Source organism: Pygocentrus nattereri, chromosome 1, assembly GCF_015220715.1.
Source record: "Pygocentrus nattereri isolate fPygNat1 chromosome 1, fPygNat1.pri, whole genome shotgun sequence".
In the NCBI taxonomy this organism is placed as follows: Eukaryota; Metazoa; Chordata; class Actinopteri; order Characiformes; family Serrasalmidae; genus Pygocentrus; species Pygocentrus nattereri.
Genome location: NC_051211.1, coordinates 36,151,093 through 36,170,799, shown reverse-complemented (window position 1 = coordinate 36,170,799; position 19,707 = coordinate 36,151,093). Strand labels below are relative to the sequence as shown.

The window sequence follows — 19,707 nt, the reverse complement described above, 5'->3', positions numbered from 1 at the left end:
TCCTCTATCGAGCCCAATCTTATCTGGACAAGGGTGGTTGCGCTGTTCTTTGATTTGTTCTTTGATTTTTCCAGTGCCTTCAATACCATTCAGGCCCTCCAACTGAGAGATAAGCTGGTAAGGATGCAAGTGGATCCACACCTGGTCTCCTGGATTACTGGCTACCTCACTGGCAGACCTCAGTATGTCTGGCTGAAGGACTGTATATCAGAGACTATAGTCAGCAGCAGTGGAGCACCACAAATGACTGTACTTTCCCCCTTTCTGTTCACATTGTACACCTCAGACTTTCAGTACAACTCTGAGACGTGCCACATGCAGAGGTTTTCGGATGACACTGCCATTGTGGTTTGGGTAAGAGGAGGGCAGGAGGAGGAAAAGACCCTGATGAAGGATTGGTGCCATGAGAACAACCTGCTTCTGAACACTGCCAAGACCAAGGTCCTGGATAAGATCCTTTATCCAGAGCCATTAGGCTCTTCAACTCTTCCCAGGGGGGCCAGAAGTGAAGAGAGAAGAGAGAAGAGGAGAGATGAAGACTAATCTGAATCTCATGTTAAATCACAAATCATCATAGATCTTATATCTCATGTCTAATGTTATGTTTCTTTATCTATCTGCACATATGGACACGTCGCTGCACATTTTGCACTTTCTGTATACTTATTGCGCATGTTACACATCTGGACACTAGACATTTTTGGTACCAATATCTCCACATATTTATTCATTCAGTATGGTCACTATATGCCGTTATCTGTACCTCCCTGTACAGTCATTATTGCACTGCATCTTTCATCTCAGGTTGTAGATCTTATTACTTATTGTTGTATTTTTCTATTTGTATATATGCCTGTAGATAGGATTTTTTTGTTATATTGTTTACACCCTTATTAGTAAAACTGTATTGTGTGTGTGCTACTGGCTGCTAAGTGTCCTGTGGGATCAATGGAGTGTCTGTCTGTCTGTCTGTCTGTCTGTCTGTCTAAAGATAAACACCAAGCATGATAACATGAGCAAATGACCCTTACAGAGAAGTCATAAGTGGATAAAACACGTGGTTTTATGCACTTCACATATTAAAACTGTGCTATCAAATGTGAAGAAATGTGTGATCATGTTAACATGCAAAAAACGTGTGATTACATAGGAACAAGCATGTAAATGAAACGTGTGATTACTTGTAAACACATGTTACTGCACATATGAAATACATGTGACTTTTCAGAAGAGGAGAGTATACCTATGTTCACAGGGCTCTATATTCAGCTCCTTATCTAATACATCACACCTCAATATGATATTTTTAAGGGGATTCCATGACACGGGTCCCAATGTCATGGGTTCATTTCAGATCATACAGAGAACAAGTAGCAGATTTTTCAATAGGACTGCACTTTGCCTAGCTAAGTTAGCATCAGGGAACTAATTAGCAAACTCTGCAATTCAATTTTTAAAAAATTTAAAATACATAAACTTAGTGAATAAGTGTTTTGTCTGGTTTAAGTGGGGTGCACTGTCCTTCTTCTGTATTTTGTTGCCAGTTGTGTAGCCCTTAGCTTGCTAACTAGCAATTTGGAAGCATAACAGTTAACAAACTTAAATGGTATAACGGGAAATGAGGGTACGTTTATTGGGGCAGTTATATTTTTATTATTATATTTTTTATTATTAATAGTACAAAAGCCAACTTTGCAGATTCTTGTTTTTTGTTCACCTGCTAGACAAACTCGCATTTTAACAGCATAGCTAGTCATGAGCAAAACCAGCGTATGTTGCGTTTTGGATGTAGATATGCTGGTCAACCATGATGGTAGTGTTGGGTGACCAGTTAACCTAGCACTAGACTAGTACTAGACCATCATAAACCAGCATCAACCAGCACAGACCAACCATGTTTCTCAATGCTGTTTTTTTTCAGCAGGATAAACAATGGAAATCTATTTGGAAGTAGCATGTACGTTAACATAGTTTCAGAATATGTAAGTTTGTAAATCTACATATGACTGACGCAACCTGGGAACAAGAGGAAACACAGGGATTGTTAGACTGTGCCAACCTTATCAAGCCAGTGGATTGTTATATTGTTGGTCTGCCTTGCTGAGGTACATTTAGAGAACACAGAACATCTTTTTCTACACAATTTGGGTTATTCATCCATGCCTTCATTAGTGGTCAGTTTCTGACCACAGAACCACTGCTGGCTGGATATTTTTGACTGACGAATTATTTTCAACCCAACAGTGACACTGAGGTGTGTTACAAGCTCAGCAACATCGCTGTGCCTGATACACTCATAACAGCACAACACACACTGCTATGCCACTACTATCCAGGTCTTGCATTTCTGGAAAGATGCATTTTGACAACTGTCCTTATTCATTGAAGTTGCACGAAGCACACATTTGACCTCCTTGAATGACTACTCTTCATCTGACTCAGGAAGCTGTCATAAACTGTTGAAAGAAGCAGAGATTTGAAAGCACCTGATGAATCGGCTTCAGTGCATGGAAACAAGCATCTGTGTGTGTGTGTGTGTGTGTGTGTGTGTATATATATATATATATACTGCGTGCACAATTATTAGGCAAAAAGTGAAAGTTTTGGTAAAGAATATATGTGCACATTTATTGGGCAGCTATAATGGTGCAGAATTATTACGCAGCTAAATGAAAAACCCACATTTTCCCATCTCACTTTTTTATTTTTATCTCTTCAAGTGAAAATTATAAACAAATAACTCAAAGCTTTCCAATGAACATTTCTGAGAAATAAAAAAAATCAGTGACCAATATAGCCACCCTTCTTTTCAATAACAGTGATAAGCCTTCCATTCATGGAGTCTGTCAGTTTCTTGATCTGTTGACGATCAACTTTTTTTTTCTGAGCAACCACAGCCTCCCAGACCCTGTTCAGAGAGGTGTCCTGTTTTCCTTCACTGTAAATCTCCTGTTTAAGAATTGCCCACAAGTTCTCAATTGGGTTCAGGTCAGGTGAGGAAGGGGGCCATGTCAGAAGTTTTTCATCTTTAATGCCTTTACTGGCGAGCCTTGCAGAGGAGCACTTGGATGCATGTGATGGAGCGTTGTCCTGCATAAAAATCATTGTCCTTTTGAAAGATGCCGATTCTTCCTGTACCACTGCTTAAAGAAAGTGTCTTCTAAAAACTGGCAGTGGGCTTGGGAGTTGATTTTGAGCCCATCTTCAACACAAAAAGGTCCAACCAGCTCATCTTTAGTAATACCAGCCCATACCAGTACCCCACCTCCACCTTGCTGGCGTTTGACTCGAAGTGGAGATCTGTGCCCGTTACTGATCCAGGCACGGGCCCATCCATCTGGTCCGTCAAGAGTCACTCTCATTTCATCAGTCCATAAAACCTTTGAAAAATTTGTCTTCAGATTCTTCTTGGACCAGTCTAGACACTTCAGCTTATGTGTCTTGTTCAGTGGTGGTCGGGTTTCAGCCTTCCTTACCTTGGCCATGTCTCTGAGCGCTGAACATCTTGTACTTCTTGATACTCCAGCTAGGATGCAGTTCTGGAATATGACAGAACTGGAAGATAACTGGTTCCTGGTAGCTTCACGCTTGATTCTTCTCAAATCCTTGGCAGTTAATTTGTGTCTGTTTTTCTCAGCACGTTTCTTGCGACCCTGTTGACTATTTGCAACAAAACGTTTGATGGTTCTGTCATCCCGCCCCAATATCTTAGCAATTTCAAGACTGCTGCATCCCTCTGAGAGACCTTTGGTCATTTTTTATTTTTCAGAGTCAGTTCAATCTCTTTTTTGGCCCATTTTGCCTAAAGAAAAAAGCTGCCTAATAATTATGCACACCTTGATATAGGGTGTTGACCTCCTTAGGCCACACCCTCCCTCATTACACAGATGCACATCACCTGCTTAAATCCATTAAGCATTCAAGTTTATCCAGCTTGGAGTTAGAAAATATGCCTAAAAATGATAATATGGTCAAAATACTCACTTGCCTGATAATTGTGCACACAGTGTATATATTTATATATATAAAATTAACATGAAACTGGACCTAATTCATTGTTTTGAAAGTGAGTCAATAAAAAGTAAACATTGGAGTCTTTGATTGGCTGGTTGAGCTGTAGCTCAATGTCCTCTAAAGCTAGGCATACACAGTGCAGTTTGAGAAATCTTGTTCTTTGGTGACAACTCATACTGTACGTTAGAACAGACCACTGTGGGCAGACTAAGGTTGTGATTTACATGTTTACACTTTAAGAAAATGCTATGACTGACATGCCATGACATGGGTGTTCACTGAGCACCACACTGGATGGAATGCCAGTACTAATATCAGTATCGATGCATCCTTAATTATAGCCCCTTAAAGGCCTCAAGTATATTATAAATAAAAGCCATTCTTTGCCTATAATCTTTGCCTATAATTTCTGTTTACTGGCTGCATAGTGTTTACAGTTTTTGGACCCCAATGATCACCACTTGTGATGTAATATGGTTGTTTAGCTCCCATAGCAGTTACAACAAGTCACAGAAATCAATGTGTACTACAACAATTTCAAACAACAACTAAATGGAAGCTGGCTGCCTTTGATGCTAACAATCATAATTTAAGCATGTAAACCTTTTTGCACACTTTTCAAAAGCTACAGAAGAAAGCAACCATCTTAAAAGCTCACAAAACTTTTTTCATCATTCAGTAATGTTATCCTAGTTCTGACTCAGTTCTGTGGGTTGGCTGAATAATGATCGTGAACTGCTGCTGTGCACTGTTTGGGGGAGAAGAGAGATTCAGACCCCTACACCCCACCAATTCACATGAATGGCACATTCAGCATTCACATCAGTGAATTTCGCTGAAAGGTGACGAGATTCCATATATGTATATAAGTGTGTATGAAAGTAAATTGAACTGGAATGAATGATCACATAAGTGACATAAGGGTGCTCTTCAGGACTAGCTGATGGCGTTCATGCTGGGTGAAGGCATGAGAGTGTGTGGCTGATCGAGTCTGTCTTTTCTGCCCACTCTGATGAGCCCTCTCACCTACCATAGTGACAGCTCAGGCAGAGTAAACACACACACACACACACACACACACACACACACACACACACACACACACCCACACACACACACTCTTCCTTTCTCTCCAGTACAAACGCCTTTGACTGCGCCACCAGGGTTGCCTAGCAACGGCACATGTCCCAAGATTGTTTACAGCTTTTGAAAAGTATTTCATCGCGTAAGGTGGAGCAGAAAAAAATGAAGAGGGGTTATTAAAATTTAGCAGCCAATCAGATGCAGCCTTTTGCCAGCATCAGGTAGAATAAGCACATGCAAATGAATGAAAATAGGAGAACAAATCTCCTGTTTTCTCTGGAGTTAACAAAAGCCTGGATTCTGCAAAGACTGAGCCCTCAGGGTTGGTGTGGTAAGGGGAGCGTGAGTGTGAGAGAGCAGAATGGTTCCTACATGACCGTAGTGATGCCAGAGAGTTGCTGGAACATCTGGAGTCCACAGCCCACAATCAGAGCACGCCGTGCTGGAGAATAGGTCAACATACGCCACAGAATGGGACCATCTGCAAGGACACACAGAGCACAAAAGAACACACAAGGAAAAAAAAAGTTAATGTTTCATTCTGAAATTGTTGCCATTCCAAAAACAAACAACTTCAAAACCAGGACTGTTGTGAAATGTTTAAAAAATGCAATCATGCTTGAGTGTAAAAGAACCATCCACTGTAGGCCACTGAAGGCCTAGTCCTTTAGGATGGCCTAATCAGTTAGGATGCTTAAAGGCTTGCCACTTTGCTGTGTCCTTCAGGGATTGCGAGGATTTTAGGTAATCTTCCCTCTATAGTGCATAAAATAATAAAAAAATTCAGGGAAATCAAGCTGAAAACAACAACTGAACGCCCATAACCTTCGAGCCTTTAGACAGTACCGCATTAAAAACCAGCAGGCTTCTCTAATGGACATGACCATATGAGCTCAGGGATACTTTGACATACTGCTGTCAATAAACGTAGTTCATTGCTGCATCCACAAGTGCATATGCATAGTCAAAACCATATGTAAGCATGAGAGTGTGGCTATGAGAGTGTGGGTGCCACACTGGCCAGTCCAGTCCAGACCTGTCTCCGATTTAAAACATGGTGAAACACAAAAAACATTATGAAACACAAAATAGAACAACAAAGACGCCAGACAGTGGTGCAGCTGAAGGCTTATATAAAGAAAGAATGGCAAAACTTCAGCTTTCAGAACCAGATCAATAAGTATTTCCAGTCCCCAAATGAATGTTAAGGAAAGGTGATGTAACACAGCAGTAAATATGCCAGTCATGACTTTTTGGTTTGTACTGCAGGTATCAAATTTGGAATGAGCACGTAAAAACTAAAATAGATGTTTTTAAAGTGAAAGAAAGTTGTACAGTTTTCAATTTAATACAGATCAAATAAAATTCATTAATCACTAATTCGCATTTCACATACTATACCAACTTTTTGCATTTGAGATTTCTATTTTGACAGTTTAGCAAAAAAAATAAATAAAAAATTCAGTTGAGCAGAAACTACACAATTTATTTACAAACCTGAGATCATCCCACTCTTAACATTAGCCTTTTACAGAATTTCATATCTTTTTGTCATTAGATGTTAAGGCAAAGAGGGGGTATCAGACAACTCCAAAATCTTATTATTTTTATGTTACTCAAACAAAAAAGGCTGAAACTAGTGTGGACCTATTTATGTTTTTATGCATACACAAAAAGACACAACATAAGCCATTTATGACTTTATGTTTATTTGGAGTAAATTATATTCTGTAAAGGGGGAAGAAGAGAAACATTTTACTAGAAACTCACAAGCTGATCAAAAACCGTAAAGAGTGTGCCTTGAAGTTCTACTCCATTATAAAGTTTTGCTATACTATAAACACATTAAAGGCATTTGATGTTTTTTTGCCAAGGTTCAACAAGCAGCTCCTCCATCTACATGGTCTATATAAGTGTCACTTTGCCTTGTTTCTCTCTCCTAGCAACATCATAGATGGATGGATGGATGGATGGATGGATAGATAGATAGGTAGACAGACAGACAGACCGACCGACAGATAAATAGATAGATAAAGCTTGCAGTGTTTCAGTAGCAAGACATATAATTGCACATAAACGTACATATACTATGCAGAAAATAAAAAATAGTCAAAAGTTAAAGTATAAAAGAGTAGAAATAAAAGTATATCTAGTTGCATATTTAGATACCATATCAGACAGATTTGTTGTACAACCCCAATTCCAATGAAGTTGGGATGTAAAACATAAATAAAAACAGAATTCAATGATTTGCAAATCCTTTTCAACCTATATTCAATTGAATACACTACAAAGACACAATATTTAATGTTCATACAGATAAACTTTATTGTTTTTTGCAAATATTCACTCATTTTGAATTTGATGAAATCTTGTCTTTGTAGTGTAGTCGATTGAATACAGGTTTAAAAGGATTTGCAAATCATTGCATTTTGTTTTTATTTATGTTTTACACAATGTCCCAACTTCATTGGAATTGGGGTTGTATTTACATAACAGCAGGCACTAAGTGTAGTCTGAAAGCACAATGAGTACAGACATAACTAGGAGTTGCAGCAATATTATACTGTAAAGTGTGCAGCGAGAGTGTCATTACAGTAATTGTGATACATTACATAGTGTGTATTAAGGAGAGGAGATACAGTCATGTGGTTCAGCACATTTCAGACAGCAGGAGATCAATACTGTCTCTGCAGTAAGGAGACTCGTTGCAGAGCCTTATAGCAGCGGGTAAGAAAGATGTCACACGGCACTCTTTAACACAGCGCAGCTGTAACAGTGTGCCACTGAATGTGCTTCTCCGTTTTTCCAGTGTAGCAGGCAGGGGGTGTGAGTTGTTGTCCAAGATGCTTGTTGAGAGTCCTTTGCTCATCGGCTGTTGCCTGAATTACTAGTTCAACTATATTGCTGATGGCTAATGTAGCCAACAAGAAACAGAAGCACCGTGCACACTGCAAAGAATCAAAAATCTCAGAATGAACAAAATCAAAACAAGAAAAACATCTTGACTGGTTGAATTCATATGAAACAAGGGGAAGATTGCTAAATTTTATTTAGCATGCTAACGTGACATGTTAATTAAATCCAATTTGAAGCTAACCCTCACCCTGCTGTGTTATTTACTTAGGGCAGTGGTGTCAAACTCAATTGCACAGGGGGCCAAATTTCAAAACACATTTTAGTTCGCGGGCTGAACTGAATAAACATTTATTGAACACACTAAAACTAAATGTTTTTTGAACATAAATATGAATAAAAATAGACAGGAATGTTATTCAGGAATAAAAAAATAAACTTAAACTTTAAATAACATACATTTCTTGCTCTCCATAAAAATATATCCACTCAAAATTAGTTAGAAATATGAACATGCTGCAAAACAAAACAAAACCTGGAAATATTTTCAGCAACAACTTTTCAGCAACAACAAATAACGAATCAAAACATTCCGTTTTCTTTGCTCTATTTTATCAGAGCTGGATGCTTGGCATCTTTTTTTGCAACAAGTTGGTTTATGTTTGGCGTGAGGTCCCGTGTTGTGGAGACTCTCAGGATGGACTGCAGGTGCTCATCAGTGAGACGACTCCTGTGAGCTGTGTTGTTTGTCTTCATCACTGAGAACAGCTTCTCACACAGAGATGTGCCACCAGACATGCACAAGGTTCGAGCCGCATGTAGGCGGAGCTGGGGCGCTGCTGCGGGACTGGAGTGAATAAACTCTGTGGGCCCTGCAGGGTCGTCCTTTGCCTTTAGTGTCTCATTACACTGCAGCTCAATCAGCTCCATCTGAATCTGCACAGGTGCAGTTTCCACGTCGACGGCAAAATTCTTTTTTTGTTTTTCGGAGTCACCAAAGCGGCGTGCGAGCTCCGTGCGCACTGCGCTCAGTTTGTCAGCAATGTGCGTATTTATGAACCGACTTGGTTCAGCATTACTTGGCAACAGGGAAAGTGAGGCAAGTTGCTCTGGTGCATTTGTTTCTCCTATAAAAGCAGCTTCACTTGAAATGCCTTCACTGCGTCACACATGTCAGTGATGATGCGGTCACGTCCCTGGAGCTGGAGGTTTAACACATTGAGATGAGCTGTTATGTCAGCCAGAAACGCCAACTCACATTTCCACTTTTCATCCCGCAAAACGGTGAAGTCTGTTCCTTTACTGTCCATGAACGGACAGGTTTCGTTGCTGAGCTCAAAAACTGTTGAGAACTTTTCCCCGACTTAGCCGACGCATCTCTGTATGATAAGGGATGTCGGCAAACTCTGAATCTATCTCCCGCATAAAGGACTGAAATTGCCGGCGATTTAAACCTTTACTTCGGATAAAGTTCACGGTTTGCGTTACAGCGCTCATTACATGGTCCATCTTCAGGACTTTGCCACACAGTGTTTCCTGGTGTAAGATGCAGTGATATGCTGTTAACTCACCAGTGCAGGTCTCCTCCTGCATCTTCACTCGCATCACCGCACTAGTCCACTTCTTTCACCGCACATAGCTGCTGCTCCATCAGTTGTAAGTCCAATAAGCTTGTCCAGCAGTTGTCGGTTACACTTTGACATACGTTTTCAAAAATGGCCTTTCCAGTCGTCCCGTGCATCGATTTAATGTCCAATATTTCCTCTGGAATGCGCAAACTGGAGTTCACCCCACGGATGAAGATGGCTAGCTGTGCAGTGTCAGTCATGTCAGTACTTTCATCCACAGCAAGAGAGTCAGCAATAAAGTCTTTGCCTCTTTCACTCAACAGTGTTCTTAAATCAGTGGCCATCTCACAAACTCGATCAGCAACCACATTTCTACTTAGGCTTAAATTGGCCAGAATCTGTTTTTTGTCTGGACATACGAGGTCGCACACCTTGATCATGCAGCTCTTCAGAAATTCTCCCTCAGTGAATGGCCCAGCCACGATAAAACTTGCTTTCACAGCAGCTTCACTTTGTGATTTTGCACGGGTGAAAACCGTCCTGCTGAAATGTCAGCTTCTTTTTTAACTCCTCTACTTTCTGTGTCTTTTGCTCTGCATTCAGGTCTTTCAGGTTATCCTGATGTTTTGTCTCATAGCGCCGTCTTGGATTAAATTCTTTGAATACAGCCACAACAGCGCCACAGATGAGACAAACAGGTCTACCGGCAATGTCAGTAAACAGATACTCAGCCTCCCATCGGGTTTGAAAGGCTCTGTTTTCAGAATCAACTTTTCTCTTGGGCATCGTGAGGGACTGGCTTCCCGATGACTTGTAGCAACAGACACTAGACTTGAAAGGAAAGCACGAAAGGCAGCTGAAGTGCTGCATTATGGGATCTGTAGTTTACTGTGTTACCAGCGCTTCATATTGGCGGGCCATTAGTAACAATAATATAAAATGATCTCGCGGGCCGGATATAATTGCAAGCTGGGCCGGATGTGGCCCGCGGGCCTTGAGTTTGACACATATGACTTAGGGCCATTCCTTTATTGGCGCTTTACCAAGTAAAGAGACCATTTATTCTCTTGGTACAGGAGAGTGGTTTAAAATGTCTGTACACATCATTAATTGAGTGGGGTTCATTAAGGCACAGCTCAGCTCTTCTCAGAGCAGCTGAAGGATGGAGGAAGGCTTCCAATCCAAATGCAAAAAATGAACATAGCACAAGAAAAGGAAAAAAGGAAGATGTATGCCTTGAAATTCTCAGCAGCGCTGTGGAGCAGAGGCAGGTTTAATTAACAGAGAAAGGCGCTTGAATGAGGGCTTTCTGAATTGTAAATGCATTCAGAAATGAATTGTCCTCTCTGATTGAACCTTTTCAAACCCTGAAGTTCTGCGAACTTGTCTTCCTTTATAACAAGCCTGCTCTGAACTTTTTCTTTACAAGAATGCATGGAAGGCACCATTCAGTAGTCAAAGTTTATATATGAATATTTACATATAAAAATATTACATTTGATTTTATTTGAGGAATTATTGCTGAGATGTATTTAATATGCTTTTTAAAAGTGATCTAAGATGGCTAATTTAGTCTAAACATTAATACATTATTTATGTATTTAAATATGAAACATATGTCAATGGTTGATTATCTGACTGGTACCGCTATAAATGTCACAACCTTAGATTCCTTAATAGTACATACTGTATGCATAGTACATTAACAATTAACCAGCCAACTGAAACCACACTGGAGCTGGATTAGCTTTACTTTGGGTAGTAATATAAATGAAAGCTTTTGCACAAGTTGCTGTTTTCAGATGCTGACATTTTGTTGTTCCCCTATGTCCTCCCTGCCGCCACCAGTTGGTCCCTGCTTGGTTCCAGGGGGTAGGCTCTGCCCACTGCTGTCCCTATATGGCAGGATCTGCGAGGCTCTACACGTTTGAAGACCTGGGTCGACAACAGGGCCTTTAACTTATAAAAACTTTTATCTGTGGAACTGTTGAACATTATTAAGATTAAACTATTTTCCTTCCTTCACATTCGTCTCTGGAGTCTTTCTGGTAGAATGTAAGTAATCAATGAGAGGATCTTTGATTTAAATTTTAATCAAGTATGTATGAATCTGCAGTATGCATCACTTTTACAGTCATACGGTAATAATTGTGGTCATAATTTCTTATAATGCAGTATAATCTACAGTGTGTGTGTGTGTGGACTTTACAGTCTGACAGTAACAACTGTGCAGTAATTTTAATCCATTCTAAATCTGCAAGTGTGCAGGTTTTATAGTTTGGCAGTAATAATTGTACAGTGAATGGCCTTCTGTAATTCGCTGTGCGTGTCCTTTGGCCGCCATGAACATCCAAACGATGACTTTTCAATCAACTACACAAATACTTCATCTCATATGAATCAGATAATTAATTGGATTAAAATCTCCAATACTGCTTATGTCTTAGCAGTAAGCTCGCTGTAGAGGGTCATGACACAGTCCAATAAACAAAAGGAAAAGGTCTCAGATACGATAACAGGGAACTCATCTGAGATCTGGTGATCCATGTCCAAACACAAATCAGGTCAGAGCTGTCTGCTAGCGTAGACAGCCTGGAAAGCAGAGCACTGTGGTTCAGTGGGTGCCATGCACTGTGGGTAACAGCTGCGAGTGGGCGTCCCGCGGCCGGGTCTGAGAACATCTTTAGCTTTCAGAGTCCTGTGAAACAGGGCCCTCAAAGCTGGGTTACAGCACTTCAGATCACATTAGAGATGTGTTTATTTATGAAAAGCTGGTTAATGTGATTAGCATCTGGGTGGTTCATCAGTCTAAATGAAACAGAGTCAAGAATATTTGCATGAATATGAAAGATATTATACATTCACTTAACAGTGTGACTAGAGAACCATATTCTAGAACACAGCAAATGGGGAAGACATTCAATAACAGTATGAATGAGGAAGAAAATTCTAGAACAGGGTGTATGGGGAGAACACTCAAGAACAGTGTGATTAGGGGAGAACATTTGAAACATTGAATGAGAAGAGATTGTTCTACAACAGTGTGGGAGAACATTCCACAATATTGTGAACTGTGGAGAAAATTCTAGAACAGTGTGAATGAGGGAAGAATATTCTAGAAAAGAAAGATTCTAAAACAGTGTAAAAGCGGTCGAACACATGGACGTACAAAGAACAAATCTAGAAGAGTGTGATTTGAGGAGAGTTCAAAATAGTATGAATGAGAGGAGAACATTCTAGAAGACTGGGAATGCAGGAGAGCAGTGAGAATGACGTGAATATTCTAGACCATTGTGATGAGGGTAGAACATTTTAATATGGTGTTAATGAGTAGACAATATTCTGGAACATGAGAATGGGGTAGAATATTCTAGAACAGTGTAACTGTGGGAGAAAATGTGGAGGGGTGAAGAATATTCTAGAACAGTGTGATTAAGGGAGAATATTTTTTAATAATCTCAAAGATGGAAGAATATTTGACAACAGTGAGAACAGGAGAGAAGATTGTAGAACAGTATGAATACAAAGAGAACTTTCTGGAACTGTGTGAATGAGGGAGAACAATCAAGAACAGTGAACAGAAAGAAAACATTTGGGAACAGTGTGATTAAGGGAGACCATTTTAGAGCAGTGTGAATAGAAAGAGAACACTCTAGAACAAGTTGAATGAGGGAGGATACTCTGGAACAGCATAAATAGGAAGAGAACATTTTGGAACAGTGTGAATAGGAAGAGAACATTCTGGAACAGTGGGAATGATGAACAACATTCTAGAACAGTGAGAACAGGAAGAGAACATTCCAGAACAGTGTAAACAGGAAGAGAACATTTTGGAACAAGTTCAATGAGGGAGAACTTTCTGGAACTGTGTAAATAAGGAGAGAGCATTCCAGAACAGCATGACTTGGAACATTCTGGAACAGTTTGAATGAGGCAGAACATTGTAGAACAGTGTGTATAGAAAGAGAACTTTTTGGAACTGTGTGAATGAGGGCGAACATTCTGGAACAGTGTGAATAGGAAGAGAACATTCTGGAAAAGAGTAAATAAAGGGGAACATTCTAGCACAGTGAGAACAGGAAGAGAACATTCTAGAACAGTGTGAATAAGAAGAGAACATTCTGGAACAAGTTGAATGAGAGAACATTCTGAGACTGTGTAAATAAAGAGAGAGCATTCTAGAACAGCATGACTTGGAAGAGAACATTCTGGAACAGTGTGAATAGGAAGAGAACATTCTGGAAAAGAGTAAATAAAGGGGAACATTCTAGAACAGTGAGAACAGGAAGAGAACATTCCAGAACAGTGTGAATAAGAAGAGAACATTCTGGAACAAGTTGATTGAGAGAACATTCTGACACAGTGTAAATAAAGAGAGAGCATTCTAGAACAGCATGACTTGGAAGAGAACATTCTGGAACAGTGTGATGAGGGAGAACCTTCTGGAACAGCATGTACAGGAAGAGAACATTCTGGAACAGTGGGCAGGGGGACAGCATTCTAGAACAGTGTGAAAGGAAGAGAACATTCTGGAAAAGTGTAAATATGGGACAACATTATAAAACAGTGGGAATAGGGAGAGAACATTCCAGAAGAGTGCAAATAGGATGAGAACATTCTGGAACAATCTGAATGGGGGAGAACATTCTAGAACAGCATGAATAGGAAGAGAACACTCTGGAATAGTGTGAATAAGGGAGAACATTCTGGAACAGTGTGAATAGGGTTTTATTAGTGTTTACTTAATGGTGTTTGTTGTGCTGGTGTACTCTGGTTTAAGGTTTATAATCACTGAGTTGTTATTCATACACGTACACTCTTTCTTTAAAGGAGATCTCTTATTCCTTTCTGCTTTTCTCTTTCCTTTAGTGTGTTATGTAGCTCTTTGAGCATGTAGACAGTCTGTAAAGTCCCAAAGCCCAAAGTACACACCAGAAGAAGTAACTCTCTCTCCCACAGAAACCACTTTTCTTAGCTACCTGACACGCCTCATTGGATTTTCAGCCCCTTTCCTTTGTTACAAAATGACACAAATTCATAACAAAATATTTACTGCCCACCTACTGGCAAGCTTGGCACGCCCTCAAAAGAGCTACAAAGTAAAAACTTACTCTGAAATGTCCTGCTCCAGTCTAGCTTGTGAAGGTGGATCGGGTAGACCAACTTGTTCTACCTCTTTTTCGGGAACAGACTCTATTGATTCGGCAGAACTGATGCCAATTTAGGAACAGCCTCAGGGGAACGTGAAGCTGCATGCTGCTTTGGTGGTTGACAAATCAGAAAAGAGTGGGCAAGCTGACCAATCAGAGCAAACTGAGCTCACTGGGAGGTGGGGCTTAAAGACACAGGAGCTCTAACCGAGTTTCAGGCAAAGGGTAAACAGAGATGTCCAGTATGAGAAAATCAATGTTTTTATCGAACACTGAAGAATGCACATCTATTCTAGTAGAGCCCAAAACGAAAACTACAAACACTGAAGATGAGCACAATAAGTCCCCTGTAATTTACTTTTTCAGGCCTTCCTCATTTAAGTCCATACATCATCATCTATCGACCCTTCCGTGTACCGATCCATTCACTCAGTGATGATGAGGCTTTAATATAAAGAAGGTCAATGAAGTCCAGTCAGATCCAAACCCCTGTAACTAATAGGGGAAAGGCTGTAAAGGCTGTGTCTTGGCAGAGCAACGTTGTCAGTGACACTCAACCATAGCTCATGGTGAATGATGATTGGTCAGTCCCTGGAGACAGGTGTGGCAGACCCTTATTCAATTACTGAGCCAAACCCAGATTCATGAACTGCTGTGAACCAGGCTGCCAGTGCAATGGCTCTTATAATGAAGAACTAACTTCATTCCCTCAGACACACAATCTCTACTTCCTAACAGCTGCTCGAACATGTGCATGTCCCTTATCTTAATCTGATCAGAGCGGTCCACAGAAGCACGCTTAGTTGGAGGAGATGAACTGCCACCACTGGACTGCACATGTTGAGAGAAGCTGGCCTGTAATGCTGATCTAAGAACTTTATAGCTTTTTAAAACACATTTATGCATGCAGCAGACAAACAGCAAGGTCCATAAAAATTTGAACATTGACAAAGTTAATGTCTACCCCAACATACTGGAGTTGAAATTAGACAATGAATATAGGCTCAAATTGCAGACTTTCAGCTTTCATATAATGCTATTTACATCCACACTGAGTGAATGGTGTTGGAATTACAGCCTTTTTCATATACTTTACAGCCTTTTTCATATATTTTTTTTTTTGCTATGTGAAGCGACCTTGGGTTTGTGAAAGGCGCTATATAAATGTAATTTATTATTATACAGTCCACCACAGCTGTTTCATGGCCAGGTGTGTGTTATTCCCTTATTATCCAAGTCCAAAGAGCCATCTTTAGGCTGAAAAAACCCCCAAAACAAACCCATAAAAGACATGTCAATAACATTAGGTAAGGACAAATCAGCTACTTTATACATTCTTAAAAAAATAAACTGTGGTGGATGACAGAAGAACTCTTTCCCCGGTTAAGAAAAACTCCACACTTAGTTGGCTAGATCAAGAACAACCTCCAGTATGTAGACATCTCTGTCTCAAAGCCAACAATCAGGAGACAACCTCACCAGAGTGAATACAGAGAGTTTACTACTAGAAAGTTAGATGTAAACCACTGATAAGCCTCAAAAACAAGAAAAACAGTTCTGGAACATCATTTGGACAGATCAAACAAAGATCAACTTGTGACTGGAATAGAAAGGTACGAAGAAGAGAAGGAACTGCTCACCATCCAAGCCTTCCACCTCATCTGTCAAGCATGGTGGAGGTAGTGTTATGGTATGGGCATTTGTGGCTTCCAATGAAACTGGCTCTCTTGTACTTATTTATGATGTGACAGAAGCAGCAGGATGAATTCTAAAGTGTAAAGGGCTATATTATCTGCTCAGATTAACCCAAAAGTTTCAAAAGTCATTTAATGGTGCTTCACAGTACAGATTGACAATGACCTGAAGAATACTGTGAAAGAAATTCCAAGATTTTTTAAGCAAAGTAGTGGAACGTTCTGCAAAGGCCAAGTCAGTCACCTGACCTCTATTCAACTAAGCATGCATTTCACTTACATGAAGGCAAAACGGAAGAACAAGCAGGAACTGAAGACAGCTCCAGTAAAGGCCTTGTAGAGCATCACTACGGAAGAAATCCAATGTTTAGTGATGTCTATAGGTTAGATAACTCACTGACTGACTGCAAAGGATTTTGCACTTCACTTCAAAATGACTATTTAAATCAAAACAGTTAGTTTGTCCAATTACTTTTGAGTTTCCAAAAATGAGGACTACGAAAATGATTTTAATTCCTGTTTTTTTTCAGCTGATCTTGATGTAAATGCCCTCAAAGGTAAAAGTCATAATTATTCTTTAATTTCTTTCTGAAATTAACTTCTGACTGTATGGTACTGCATGGTGCCTTACGTACACCTTCTCTTGGTACAAGAAAAGTTCAGAGCAGGTAAAGATTGTCTCATTAGTCTTGTAAGTCTTTCCTTACAGCACCAGCACAAAATGTATGATTTTCATTTCATGTTTATCAAAGATCAGCACATGTTCATCGCTATGACAACTACTTGCTACTATTTTAACATGGCGTGGGATTTTAGATCCTGTCTGCTCGAATGTCAGAGATAGAGTATGTTTTTTAACCCAGTGGAAGCTTTACAGCAGTCTGAAGTTGAAGCAACAGACTAATCGGAGCTGATGTGAGTGTTAGAAGCTGTTAGCAATAAAACTGTGGCTCTCCTCTTTAGAACCTCACAGTCACGGAATCCCCAATTACTCAATTTCACAGCAATATTCCCTGAAATAACAGCTTTTTCAAAATAACACCCTATGAAGCCAGTTAGAGCATATGGTCCCTTTTAGTGTTACAGGAGATTGCATAATACAACTGTTTCTTTTCCAATGACAATTCCAATACTGAAACCTTAAGGTATCAACTAATACTGATGCTAATTTAATTTTTAAACACATACTGTTTCAACGTGAGCTATTTTAACTGAAGTGAGGACTAGGCAGCATGACAATATTTATTCTGATGTGTGTCACAAAATACTTTCCACTGTGGATGTGGCTAATTTTTTGTCTGTTCCAGCTTATCAGGTATCAGAAAAAAGAAACATTGTGATATGTTGTGTAGCATGAAAATATTGTGAAGTATCGTGATGTTATATTTTTGCCATCCTAGATGTGAATGAATGAAATACTCATTGAATACTTTGTTTTGTACAAAGTTGAATGTGCTGACAACAAAATCACACAAAAGTCATCAATGGAAATCAAATTTATTAACCAATGGAGGCCTGGATTTGGAGTCACACACAAAATTAAAGTGGAAAAACACACGACAGGCTGATCCACCTTTGATGTGATGTCCTTAAAACAAGTCAAAATGAAAATGAGGCTCAGTATTGTGTGTGGCCTCCACGTGCCTGTATGACCTCCCTACAATGCCTGGGTATGCTTCTGATGAGGTGGCGGATGGTCTCCTGAGGGATCTCCTACTGGACTAAAGCATCCGCCAACTCCTGGACAGTCTGTGGTGCAATGTGACGTTGGTGGATGGAGCGAGACATGATGTCCCAGATGTGCTCAATCGGATTCAGGTCTGGGGAATGGGCGAATCAGTCCATAGCTTCAATGCCTTCATCTTGCAGGAACTGCTGACACACTCCAGCCACATGAGGTCTAGCATTGTCCTGCATTAGGAGGAACCCAGGGCCAACCGCACCAGCATATGGTCTCACAAGGGGTCTGAGGATCTCATCTCGGTACCTAATGGCAGTCAGGCTACCTCTGATGAGCACATGGAGGGCTGAGCGGCCCTCCAAAGAAATGCCACTCCACACCATTTCTGACCCACTGCCAAACCCGTCATGCTGAAGGATGTTGCAGGCAGCAGATCACTCTCCACGCCGTCTCCAGACTCTGTCACGTCTGTCACATGTGCTCAGTGTGAACCTGCTTTCATCTGTGAACAGCACAGGTCGCCAGTGGCGAATTTGCCAATCCTGGTGTTTTCTGGCAAATGACAAGCATCCTGCACGGTGTTGGGCTGTGAGCACAACCCCCATCTGTGGACGTCGGGCCCTCATACCATCCTCATGGAGTCGGTTTCTAACCGTTTGTGCAGACACATGCACATTTGTGGCCTGCTGGAGGTCATTTTGCAGGGCTCTGGCAGTGCTCCTCGCGGTCCTGCTGCTGGGTTGTTGCCCTCCTACGGCCTCCTCCACGTCTCCTGGTGTACTGCCTGTCTCCTGGTAGCGCCTCCAGCCTCTGGACACTACGCTGACAAACACAGCAAACCTTCTTGCCACAGCTCGCATTGATGTGCCATCCTGGATGAGCTGCACTACCTGAGCCACTTGTGTGGGTTGTAGAGTCCGTCTCATGCTACCACGAGTGTGAAAGCACCACCAACATTCAAAAGTGACCAAAACATCAGCCAGAAAGCAGAAAGGTACTGAGAAGTGGTCTGTGGTCCCCACCTGCAGAACCACTCCTATACTGAGTGTGTCTTGCTAATCGCCAATGATTTCCACCTGTTGTCTATTCCATTTGCACAACAGCTGTGAAATTGATTGTCAATCAGTGTTGCTTCCTAAGTGGACAGTTTGATTTCACAGAAGTTTGATTTACTTAGAGTTATATTGTGTTGTTTAAGTGTTCCCTTTATTTTTTTGAGCAGTGTATATACACACAAAGCTAACAGGTAACATGACTGCAGAGTTTTTATTGTTAAAAAAAACAACTACTCTTATAGTGTACATGTGTAAAATTAGACTATTTAAGCAAATTGTAATTCTAATGTAACATTTACCAAGCTACTTGTTCTTCTGCTAATGTTAGGCTATGTGTGGCTACTGTTGTTAACATGTGACCTACTATACTTTGCCCTTGATTTCTTAGAGTAGCAGATTTGATCTTTTACTCTTTTGATATCAGATACGGGGTTTTATATAATCAATACCAAAGGGCCGTATTTATTGCCTACCATACAGCTCGTCCTTTCAGTCACATTAAAGAATCTTTTTAATATTATGCTCAAGCCAAAGTGGGCCAGGCGAGAGAGAGAATTTATGCAGCATTTCAGAACAAAGACACTTGCTTTTTATCAGATGAGTATG

At 40.4% G+C, this 19,707-nt stretch overlaps 1 protein-coding gene across 1 annotated transcript in view; it reads right to left on the bottom strand.

Moving 5' to 3' along the window:
* The window catches only part of LOC108427068 (proton myo-inositol cotransporter), a 130,272-nt gene that overhangs the window by 42,577 nt on the left and 67,988 nt on the right, over window positions 1-19,707 (bottom strand). The window contains exon 4 of the mRNA XM_017696990.2: window positions 5,470-5,578. Within this exon, the coding sequence (XP_017552479.1) occupies window positions 5,470-5,578 (109 nt within the window). The remainder of the gene's footprint in view (window positions 1-5,469; window positions 5,579-19,707) is intronic.